The sequence below is a fragment of the Somniosus microcephalus genome, chromosome 29, assembly GCF_052327205.1.
Source record: "Somniosus microcephalus isolate GS21.2 chromosome 29, FLI_Smic_1.0, whole genome shotgun sequence".
In the NCBI taxonomy this organism is placed as follows: Eukaryota; Metazoa; Chordata; class Chondrichthyes; order Squaliformes; family Somniosidae; genus Somniosus; species Somniosus microcephalus.
Genome location: NC_141015.1, coordinates 40530232 through 40542140, shown reverse-complemented (window position 1 = coordinate 40542140; position 11909 = coordinate 40530232). Strand labels below are relative to the sequence as shown.

Below are 11909 nucleotides of genomic sequence, written 5' to 3'. Positions count from 1 at the left end.
AGGGTTGTAATCCCCAGGATTTCAATAATGAGTCCACAAGAGATTGTAGAACTCAAATGGCCACACAGTGTTAGATCAGCCATTCAGAACAACTTGCAGATGGTTTTTAAGTGGTTCACATGGGCATGCAGCAAGCCTTTAGCACTCCCGTCTCTGAGTCAGAAGGTGCAGGGTTCGATCCCCGCTCCAGACAGTCCCGGCGAGTGGAGACCAGAGCTCCAGCTCGGAATTCCGGTGTTGACTATCCAGCGCGATACTCGTGCCCGGTGGATGTGGGTGCACCCCCCCCCCTGCCGCCCGACCTCATCATATGGGGTTGTGAAAGCCCATAAAACCCTCCCGCTCTATGGGACTAACCCCACTATCGGCTGGGGCAAAGATGGTCACGGCCATGGAAGGAGCGTTGACATCATGGCCTGTCAGACTGTTAATCAGCCCGCGAATCTTCCCACTGCCTCACTCTGTTCTCCAAGGGAAGAATGCGAAGATACGAAATCAGTGGGCATTATTGGCAGGCCACCTACCCTCCCGTATTATGCCATCGCCCGAATGTCTGGCACGACCTGCTATCCCAGTACTTCCAGATTGCCTGAAAGGCCGTGGAGATGCTGCTTCTGGGAGGGTCGCATCAATAACAAATTAACAAAGACGGGTAAAGACCCTCTGCTCCACCCAGCCTTCCTCACACAACTGCAATACCTTGTGCATCACAATACAGAGACTCCCCCCGCCCCCCACCCGATCGCCGTGCGATCTTCCGGGAGAGGTGAAAAAAAACAGATAAAAAACCCACAGAAATTAGGGGGGGAATAAAAGCTGGAAAATTCCTCTCTGACCCCCCCTTTAGATGATCAGAAGCAGTCCAGGAGCTCACTCTGGCCCTGAATCCCCTGCAGTACCCACCCTGCTGTAAGAGCTGATCTCCGCCCCGGCCAGACACAGGTCCAGCTCTCGCTTGAAGGAATTCAACGAATCGGCATCCACTGCATGAGACGGCAGCCTGTTCCAGAGGGCCACGATTCTCGTGGTATGTGAATATGGGTCCAGTACATGACCACTGATAACTAGTGTTTCCAAACAAGTGCTTACTGGGGAGGGGCGGTGGGGGGGGGGGGGGAGAGATATAGTATAACTATTTTAAGATCTGTTTATATTTTATTGATCAAAGAGACCGTGGGGTAGATGTTCATCCTGGGCGGTGACACAATACGGGCGGGTGCAGAGGAGATTTACCAGAATGGTTCCGGGGATGGGGGATCTTAGCTACAAGGACAGGTTGGAGAAGCTGGATTTGTTTTCATTAGAGCAAAGGAGGTTGAGGGGTGATTTGATAGAGGTGTACAAGATTATGACGGGTTTGGATAGGCTAGACGGGGAAAGGCTGTTCCCACTAGTTGATGGTACAAGGTCTAGGGGACACAGATTTAAGGTTTTGGGCAAGAGGGGGGATGTGAGGAAAAGTTTTTTTACACAGCGAGTGGTGAGGACCTGGAACTCGTTGCCGACGGAAGTGGTGGAAGCGGAGACACTCAATGTTTTCAAGGGGAGACTGGATAGGCACTCGAGGGAAATAAACTTGCAGGGCTACGGGGATAGAGCGGGGGAATGGGACTGACTGGATTGCTCTACAGAGAGCCAGCACGGACTCGATGGGCCGAATGGCCTCTTTCTGTGCCGTTATGACTCTGTGACTCTATCGGATTGGCTGCCCGTTATGCGCAATGGATATCGGCTGCAATGGAACTATCAGGCGCTGTGCATAACGGACAATCGGTCCGCTACCGCCCATATTGTGCCACTGCCCTGAGATGAATTTCTAGCCCACGAGGCTTAAAGCATCACTCAGGGCCTGTATGTGCGCACACTGGTAAAAGTAAATCGTGAAACTGCAGGGGTCCCTGGAACAAGGCGATCGCAGTGGCAGATTGGTGTCTTGAACTTGTATAACATTATTGGCCCTGCATTATTGATAGTTATTGCACCTCTGGTAGATTAATTATTGAGGCGACATTGAAGGGGAATGCTGCTTAGTGGCTGGCGTGTAAAGTGTCTGTTGTACAGTCTGGGAGTCTCCCACAGGGACACCCTTCAAGCTTTGAGATTCGTGGCGGGGGGGGGGGGGCGTCTGTTGAGCTGAATCCCTGACAAACAGCGAGTAGGAAAGCGCTTCCGAATCATCGCGTACAGGGACCTGAATACGAGAGATGTTGGCCAGATGCGCATGCACGCTGGTCGCTGTTTATGTTGTAATTCCCCCCCCCCCCCCCCCCCCCGTCCTCCCGTGTTACAGGAGCAGTGGAGGACGAGAGGAAATAGCTGCACTCTGCATACAGTGAACCTTTCTCACATACTCACTCTCTGCACTGGGCGTCCGCTGTCACAATCACCTACACGGTGGCAAATTGAAACTGCACAGAATGCAAGAAGAATGCAGTTGCTTTGCAAATGTGCATCATTTCCCCCCTGCAACTTTAACAGGGATAAATCTCCGCTTGCACTACTTTACTCAGTTCTTGAATGTGTAACTGGGTAAAGGGAGGAGGGGAGCAGTTTTTATCTCTTGATTCTGGGTGTAACACTCTGTTTAGTGAAAGATTTTCTGCCTCGCCCTATTTTCTGCCTATTTTAATTGGGTTTTGCACCCCCCACCCCACCCATGTCATGAACAAGAAAACCAATCTACAAGTGTGAGGGGGCCACAATCAATTTAATAATTCAGTGTTAATTTAAACAAAAGGGGGAAATGTATCGATCTAACTCATAATATTGTTATTTGTGTCTGGCGCTCTTTTCCCTGCGGTGCCCACGGGTGGGGGGAAGGCTCCAAGCGTGCAGTGAAATCATTATGGGAGAGCTGTTTATAATTTACCCCCTCCTTAAACACATTTGCTTATTAATAATCTTTATCTAACTTGGTGCTGAAGGTCTCTTGTCCTAGGTTGGTTCCGATGCGCCCCCTGGTGCCGTGCCCGGCAATTGCTAACGGTGTCTCTCTCGCCTGGACCCAGAGACAACTTTATAAATCTGGTCAACTTCTCCGGCCAGGGCTAAAAGAAAGGGAGGAGGCACCTTGCAGACAAAGAGACCCAAAAAAAAGCATGATTTGTGTCATTTGGAGAAAGTTGGTGGCCAAAGGAGCAACTCCAGAAAGAAACTTCAGCAGACAAACTTTATTTTAACAAAAATAATAACAACTCATTTCCCCCCTCCACCCTCCAAATTAGAATTCATGCCAATCGATTTAATCTAAATTGTGAGCTGTGGATATGCTTTGGCAGCTTTGGATTTGCTTTGGCTGGTTTTCTGTATCCGCAAGGCGATTTAAAGCTTAGGTTCATTTGTTTAAAAACTGCTTTTAAAATCACATTCTAGAGTGCAATTTTTAAAGTTTAAAAAAAACCTGATAGAAGTAAAAAATGATTATCCTAAATAAATGGTCAGTCTCAGACCCTGGAATTTTCATTAAATCAGGGGATGGACTTTTAAAAATACGACAGAACCATAGATTTGTTTTTGGTAAGTAATCTTTACTGTCTAACGTGGAGTGTAAAAGTGAACGCTTGTTCCAGCTCGGTGTAAAAACTTATCTCTTCCCTCCCCTCCATGTATTGCTTGTCAGGATGTCCTAGAACAGAACATTTCCATCTCTGCTACCCCCCACCAAAAAAAATCCCCCAACCCCGGACAGTATCTCTATTCAAACGCTGCTTGGCGCCAGCACAGTTGCCCTTATCATATTGTAAAACAATAAACTGTACCAGATCTCCACATCAAGGTCGTTGATAAAAGTCGCAGTAAAACTATCTGCAGTTAGTGCCGACGCCAGGTAATAGCGGTCTCGGGCCTGTTATCTTCTAACTCCTGTCTGCAGCTGAACTGCAGTTAAACAGTGCGTTTGAAAGTGAGTAATTGCTCCTTCTGAAGGCACATTCTTGACTGCGATGTACATTTACAGGGCATTTGGTTTTTTTTTGCTGGCTCCTTTGCATTTTAGCCAGCCAGGTCTTGTTCGGAGCAGTTTCAGAATAATCTGAATTCGGGAGAAAGTTGTATGCGAAGGTGGTGCACACTTGGTGTGATTTTTTGGGGGGTTCAAGATATATACAGATTCGGATCTGTGCGAACTGAATTGACCCGAGAAATCGATCACACCATTTATTGCAGCGCTCAGTCCGGAATAACTCCAGCCATAGCTTCTTGTGGCGATTGCACAGAGAATTAAAATTTCATTTAAACCACCTTTTTCTCTCCCCCGCCCCCGTTCACTTATAAAAACCACTTGCTTAATCCAATCCCCTTGTATTTAGCTGCCTATTATGCGTGGCGGTGTTTTAAAACATTAGATTATTCCTTAATTTGTTTATTCTAAAGGAATCGTTCCGGAAATTACACGGTCGCTGTTTATTTCCGATTCGGATTTTAAACCTGAATATTTAGCCCACAGTGGGCGAGAGAGGGAGGGGGCGTTGCAGATTTGAAAGTTCTTGAATTTGAAGTCAAGTTACCGGTTTGGCAAGTTTGCTATTGTGACCTGCGCGAGTTACTAACTCGATGGAAACTAACATTGTTCCTTTTTTTTAAATTAATTAATTCCATGATCTGTCACCATCCCCGGCAGGACTCACTTCAAGGGCACTCGTTCTTAAGTTTTTTGTTGCTTTTGAAACCAAATAGTTGGAACTAGTGGCCAAAGACAAAATCACGACTGGGAGTTTAGCCCATTTTTGCACTAATTAAAATTCGAGCGAGCAAAGGATTTTAAAAAAAAATTAACTTTTTATTTTCCAATTTTGGGGAAGTCACATCAGCAACATTGCCCATCCCCGGGGGGAAGTGGCAGCACAATTTAATAGTGAACTGGGAGTGCATTTATAGAACACATTTCTACAATGTTTTAAAGCCACGTTTCTGGCCGTCAGTCGGAGTTACTTTAAATTAATTGCGGGGAAGCGAGGTCAGGCTTGCCGTGTTTATTAATAATAAAGGATTTACAATCTATTTTATCAGTCGACTTGACTCCCCATCAATCACAATAAGGATAAACTGCACATTGACAGCTGGGGGGTGGGGGGGGCAATGCATTAGCTCAGTGGCTCCAGTATTAAGCTCTCTCTCTCTCTCTCTCTGCAAGGCTGGCTCTGATAGCAGCGCCCGGACTGCAGTGCGCTGGGATGGGATTTGGTTTTTTTGTTGCTCAGGCTGTGGCAGAGGCTGCCGGGTTTTGCGAAGGGCTGGGGATTTTTTTCTCTCTCTCTCTTTCCATTGGCGGAGCTCAGAGCTCTCGCCTCCTGTTTACACCTTTAGGCTTTTGGATGGGGAAAGTGTCCAAGGCGGTGAGGAGAGAGAGTGAGTTGCATGTTGTGTGTGTGTGTGCATGTGTGGCGCTAGGGCTGGAAGGACACACACAGATACACACACACACACACATAGTCTGGAGAGTTCCTGCCCAGCTCTGCAATGATCAGAAGACACAACTTGGGATTTCAAAGTGATTCTTGGGAGGAAAAAAAATGTAACGCCTGACTTATTGTGACTGCATCAGTTTCCTGGTGAAAGGAAATTCAAGGAATCTTTAATTTCGCTGTGAGCCACTGGAAAAGGAGAGGGACAGAGAGAGCAGTGTCTATACTGTCCCTTTTTTATACTTGTTCTTTCTCCCTCCTCCTCCACTTCCAACTCGCCTTGCCTCGGCCCTGAGAGAGAGAGAGAGAGGGGAGAGGAGAACCACAGCCTCCCGGAGCCCGGGTCCAACATGCTCCCATCTCGGCCACGCGTGCTGTCAGCTCTCGGTGTGCAGCTCATCTGGGCGGCTCTCGGCTCTGTCAGCTTCTGCCTTGCAGGTAAGGGTCGAGCATCCAGTCTGAGGGCACCGGGGGGGTTCCGGCAGCTCCTGCATTGCTCAATTCTCCGCTGTTAAGTTCTTACGTGTCAGAATCAAAGCTGTGCCTTTGCAAGTGATGTACTTTTTATCGGGGTGGAAACCTGCTGCATTTATTCCGGAGCTTAATGCAGTTTGTCGCTGCTCTGCATTGATGTCTTTCAGTGTCTGGTCTGTAATGTTAAACCCCCCCGGGTTATCTCTGCTCCCCTCAATCAGGACAAAGTTTATTTTCCAGGAGACCCCAAGTTTCTGCCCCTCGGATTCCAGCTGTTGATGACAAGCCCCCTCCTCCTTGGGTCGTTCAATGATTTATTTTTGTTCGGCCTTTCGTTCTCTTCCCCCCCGGGGTTGGAGGGGAGGGGAGGGCTGGCCGAGCTGGGGCTCTGGGAACCGCTCCCCCACCCCCGGTGCACTGCGCTCAGAGACTGGGACAGAGGCTGGGACAGAGACTGGTGAGGGAGAGGCTGGGGAGAGAGAGGCTGGGGAGAGACTGGTGAGGGAGAAACTGGGGAGACCAGGGAGAGAGAGACTGGGGAGAGGGAGACTGGGGAGAGAGAGGCTGGGGAGACTGGGGAGAGAGAGGCTGGGGAGACTGGGGAGAGAGAGACTGGGGAGACTGGTGAGAGAGAGACTGGGGAGAGGCTGGGAAGAGAGAGACTGGGGAGAGGCTGGGGAGAGAGAGACTGGGGAGACTGGGGAGAGAGAGACTGGGGAGACTGGGGAGAGAGAGACTGGGGAGACTGGTGAGAGAGAGGCTGGGGAGAGGCTGGGGAGAGACTGGTGAGGGAGAAACTGGGGAGACTAGGGAGAGAGAGACTGGGGAGAGAGAGGCTGGGGAGACTGGGGAGAGAGAGGCTGGGGAGACTGGGGAGAGAGAGACTGGGGAGACTGGGGAGAGAGAGACTGGGGAGGCTGGGGAGAGAGAGACTGGGGAGAGGCTGGGGAGAGAGAGACTGGGGAGAGGCTGGGAGAGAGAGACTGGAGAGGCTGGGGAGAGAGAGACTGGGGAGACTGGTGAGAGAGAGACTGGGGAGAGGCTGGGGAGAGAGAGACGAGAGAGACTGGGGAGAGGCTGGAGAGAGAGAGACTGGGGAGACTGGCGAGAGACTGGGGAGAGAGAGACTGGGGAGACTGGTGAGAGAGAGACTGGGGAGAGACTGGAGACTTGGCTCTCAGGGCTCGGGCTCGGCACCAGAGACCGGGAGTTACAAAGGTGATTCCACCGAGGGAGGTTCCTGCCCCAGGTGCTCAGAGGTGCCCCTGTCCCCATTCCCTGCATCGCCCCCCGCCTCTCCCACATCTCTCCCACCTTACCCCTCTACCCCCCACCCACCATCTCTCCTCCCACCCACCATCTCCGCCACCCACCCACCATCTCTCTCTCTCTCCCCCCCCACCCACCATCTCCCTCCCTCCCCCCCACCCACCATCTCCCTCCCTCCCCCCACCCACCATCTCTCTCCCCCCATCTCTCTCCCTCCTTTCTCACCTTCTACCCCCTCCTCATTTCTCTCCCCTGTCCCACTCTCATTCCCCCTCTCCCTCCTCACACTTTTCCTGCCCCCCATACTACTCCCCCTCCTTATCTCACTCCCCCAGCAAACCCTCCCACATTAAGCCTATCACAGATTCTCGACTCATCCAGACCTTGTCAAGGCAAAGCGACCCAAACGTTTTTTGTTGGGTGGGGGGGTGGGGACTTTAAGACTAAACAGCTGCTTGAGTTCATGGACTGAAGATAGTGCTGGAGCTCAGAGGGAGAGGGTGTGGGCAGGAATGGTAAAGCATGGGTTGGCATCACTTGGGGCTGTCATGGGGAATCCTGCGGGAGGTGCCAATTGGCACTGCCAGTCTTGGGACTGGGTCCCATCAGATGGAGGTGGGATCAGGCCAGGACACCCACTGTTCTGAGGTTGAGTTCAATATATTGGAAGTTGCCCCATTCACTTGCCAACTTCCAACTGTGTATTTTGAGAGTGAATGAGCAGCCAAGCCCCACTCTTCAAGCAGCCCCACTCTTCAAGCAGCCCCACTCTTCAACCGGCCCCACTCTTCAACCGGCCCCACTCTTCAACCGGCCCCACTCTTCAAGCAGCCCCACTCTTCAACCAGCCCCACTCTTCAACCAGCCCCACTCTTCAAGCAGCCCCACTCTTCAACCGGCCCCACTCTTCAACCGGCCCCACTCTTCAACCGGCCCCACTCTTCAAGCGGCCCCACTCTTCAACCGGCCCCACTCTTCAACCGGCCCCACTCTTCAACCGGCCCCACTCTTCAACCGGCCCCACTCTTCAACCGGCCCCACTCTTCAACCAGCCTCACTCTTCAACCGGCCCCACTCTTCAACCAGCCTCACTCTTCAACCGGCCCCACTCCTCAACCGGCCCCACTCTTCAACCAGCCCCACTCTTCAACCAGCCCCACTCTTCAACCAGCCCAATTCTCACCAACTTTAATCGACCAACACGCGAGTTCTGGAAAACATTGACACAGTTAAACTGGATTTACAAAATCCACAAATGGGAGGGGTTATTTAAAAACAGATCTGAACTCTCCCTGTTCTGAACAGGAGGCCGCCAGTACCTTTTTTTTTTAGCAAAACCGTCATTTGCAATTTATTAATATTCTTACAATAAAATCTAAATTTCACCTTGCAAAATGCAGGGGCGAGGAAAAGGGGGAATTCTGAATTTTTTGGGGGGGAAAGGAAGTGGGGAGGGAAATGCAATCAGGAGTCATAAAATGAGCAACAATCGGTTGGGAGACTCTGTGTGTGTGTGTCATCTCTGAATATAGCTGGGGTTGGATTCAGTTGCTCACAAGCCAGCTCTGTTGCAGATCCCCCTCTGTGCTGTGTGCAGTCTCAGTTGCTGTTTTTGTGTGTGTATCTGGGAGAGGGTTTCAGAATCACCCGTTTAGCACTGTGCATTTTGCCAAACTTATTTCTCCAGCAACTCTTGCCTCTTCTGTCTTGTTGGCGGTGGGAGTCTCCTAAGGTCGACCTCCAAACTTGCAATTGTTACTTTTCCCGACAGGGTGTACAATGTGACCTTTTAAAGGTTCTGCTGATTAAACCCACCTGCTCCTGATTTTACCCTGATTTCTTCAGATATTTTTTCCCAGCTGAAAATCACCACCACCGCCCCCCCCAATCCCACTTTTTAAATGTAGTACAAGAAAAGCTGCAGGTGAATCAATAGCAATTTACAAGTTTAACTGTAAACTTTTCTTCAGTGAATACAAACCGACATTATGGATTTTTTTAAAAAGGAATGCGAATCTGTAATAAAAATGGCGCAAATACACAGCCGGCCAGCTCATAAATTGAATAAAGTAAGACTGGTTCATATGTGGGATGTTTAATGGGATCTTCCCCCAGCCCGGCAGACGGAAGGACTCAGAGGGGCGATGCAGAGAGTCAGGCTGGCTGCATCCTGCCAGTGGGCTCCATACTCGACACCTCACGGTGCCTGAACACTGGCTGTTACCTGGTGCTGAAGCACAGAAACTAGTTTTGAATATAAAGGGTTTAATCCAACCAACATTATAGCAGAGCAAAATATAATCATATAAAAACCAGCTATAGAGCGTTGCTTAAATCAGAAGTTGCCAATAACTCTCGCACTCTCCCACACACACTCACACTCACACACACACTCAATCACACTCACACACACACACCCTCACACTCAGCCTCACACACTCAATTCACAATTCACAATTCAAATCGCTTTATTGGCATGATAAGTTACATCTTATGTTGCCAAAGCATCAAAATACATTCATGGTTTAGCACATAAACGCAGCTCTATTCATACAGTGTATAAACAGGTATATCCCTGAGTGTATAAATATACATTCGCATCGTTCATATATATTCTTTTCTTAGTTTACTGGTTGTCCCTCTGTTCATGGCAAGCTGTAACATAGTGTGCCGCCAGTGTCATACAGCTTCTCTCCTCTCCCAGTAGGCATGGGAGTTTTTGGTTGTCATTCAGATTTCTGAAATCAGGGCATATTTGTGAGAATTTTTGGTAGAAATTCTCCCTGATGCCCTGGTATTTTCCGCAGGCTGTGAGGAAGTGCATCTCTGTCTCCACTACTCCCTGACTGCAGTGAGAGCATATCCTGTCTTCTCTTGGCAGCCTCACACACCCTCACCCTCACCCTCACACACACTCACACCCTCACACTCACACCCTCACACTCACACTCACACACACACACACACACACTCACACTCACACCCTCACACTCTCACACTCACATCCTCACACACACACACCCTCACACTCACCCTCACACACACACCCTCACACAGACACTCTCCCACACACAGACACAAACCCTAACCCTCACACATCCTCACACAGACATGCTCCCACATGCACTCTCTCACATACCCTCACTGTCACACACACACATTGTCTCACATTATCTCACAGACACCCCCATTAGCCCTTTTCAATAATGGAACACAGTCAGGAATTCGCAATGTGTTGGGTGCTCGGGCTTGGTTACGTTTCCAAGGGGACAGGGTTGATATCATTGCATTTTTTAGGTTAATGATAAACTGGTCTTGCCCAAGTAATGATCGGTATTTACCTGCTGCGGAGCTGGAGGAGGTGATAACCTCCCATTTCTCTATTAAAATGTGGTCTGCTCGCCCTGCAAGGTCTTGATGGTCTTTGGAATGTGACGAGTTAGTGAAACCGGGTGAGTCATCCCCGAATTCAGACAGGAAATTCCACATATTCAATATTTTTCCCCTTTTCCTGTCGGTACTAACACCTCCTGGTTACCCTTTCACTGTTTCCCTGTTCTCTTTCCCTGTTAGTGTACGGGTGGGAAAGGGAGAGGGTGCTGGGGCAGGGTTAGTAAACTTGCTGCAAGTTTGTGGTTTTTTTTACAATTAAATGAGGATATATCCTGGTAGAGAGACCGGGAATTCTCTGTGTGGAAAGGGTTTGATGTTGATCGACCTTCGCTGCCAATATGTTGCTCAGGGCGCGTCTCCTTTAACCAGTCGCTATTAACCCACTTTCCTATTTGAGACAGTATTTGTAACGTCCGTCCACAGCTGAATGTGTTGGAGCCCCCACCCCGCATGTCAATTTCACATGTCAGTTTCATTCTCCTAGTTTCTCTGCCCACACCTCACTGCAGCTTTTTAACCCCCTCCCTCTCTCCCCCTCCCTCTCTCCCCCTCCCTCTCTCCCCCCTCCCTCCCTCTCTCCCCCCCTCCCTCTCTACCCCCTCCCTCTCTCCCCCCTCCCTCCCTCTCTCCCCCCTCCCTCTCTACCCCCTCCCTCCCTCTCTCCCCCCCTCCCTCTCTACCCCCTCCCTCCCTCTCTCCCCCTCCCTCTCTCCCCCCTCCCTCCCTCTCTCCCCCTCCCTCTCTCCCCCCTCCCTCCCTCTCTCCCCCCCTCCCTCTCTCCCCCTCCCTCTCTCCCCCTCCCTCCCTCTCCCCCCCCTCCCTCTCTACCCCCTCCCTCCCTCTCTCCCCCCCTCCCTCTCTACCCCCTCCCTCCCTCTCACCCCCTCCCTCCCTCTCACCCCCTCCCTCCCTCTCCCTCCCTCTCACCCCCCCTCCCTCCCTCTCTCCCCCCCTCCCTCTCTCCCCCCTCCCTCTCACCCCCTCCCTCCCTCTCCCTCCCTCTCACCCCCTCCCTCCCTCTCTCCCCCCTCCCTCTCACCCCCTCCCTCCCTCTCACCCCTCCTTCTCTCCCCTCTCCCTCTCCCTCCCTCTCACCCCCTCCCTCCCTCTCACACCCCCTCTCACCCCCTCCCTCCCTCTCACCCCTCCCTCCCTCTCTCCCCCTCCCTCTCCCTCCCTCTCACCCCCTCCCTCTCACCCCCTCCCTCTCTCTCATCCCCACCCTCCCTCTCTACCCCCTCTCTCCCCTCCCTCTCTCTCACCCCCTCCCTCTCACCCCCTCCCTCTCTCACCCCTTCCCTCCCTCCCCCTCCCTCCCTCTCACCCCCTCCCTCCCTCTCACCCCCTCCCTCCCCCTCCCTCTCTCTCACC

General features: G+C 51.2%; 1 protein-coding gene across 2 annotated transcripts in view; it reads left to right on the top strand.

The window, feature by feature from the left end:
• The first annotated feature begins 4979 nt into the window (after positions 1 to 4979).
• Positions 4980 to 11909, top strand: part of LOC147098682 (netrin receptor UNC5B-a-like) — a 339224-nt gene continuing 332294 nt past the window's right edge. The window contains exon 1 of one of the 2 annotated variants that reach the window (XM_085970682.1): positions 4980 to 5840. In XM_085970682.1, coding sequence (XP_085826808.1) covers positions 5753 to 5840 — 88 coding nt within the window. In that variant the 5' untranslated portion in view covers positions 4980 to 5752. The remainder of the gene's footprint in view (positions 5841 to 11909) is intronic. The other variant, XM_085970681.1, reaches the window with a different exon arrangement.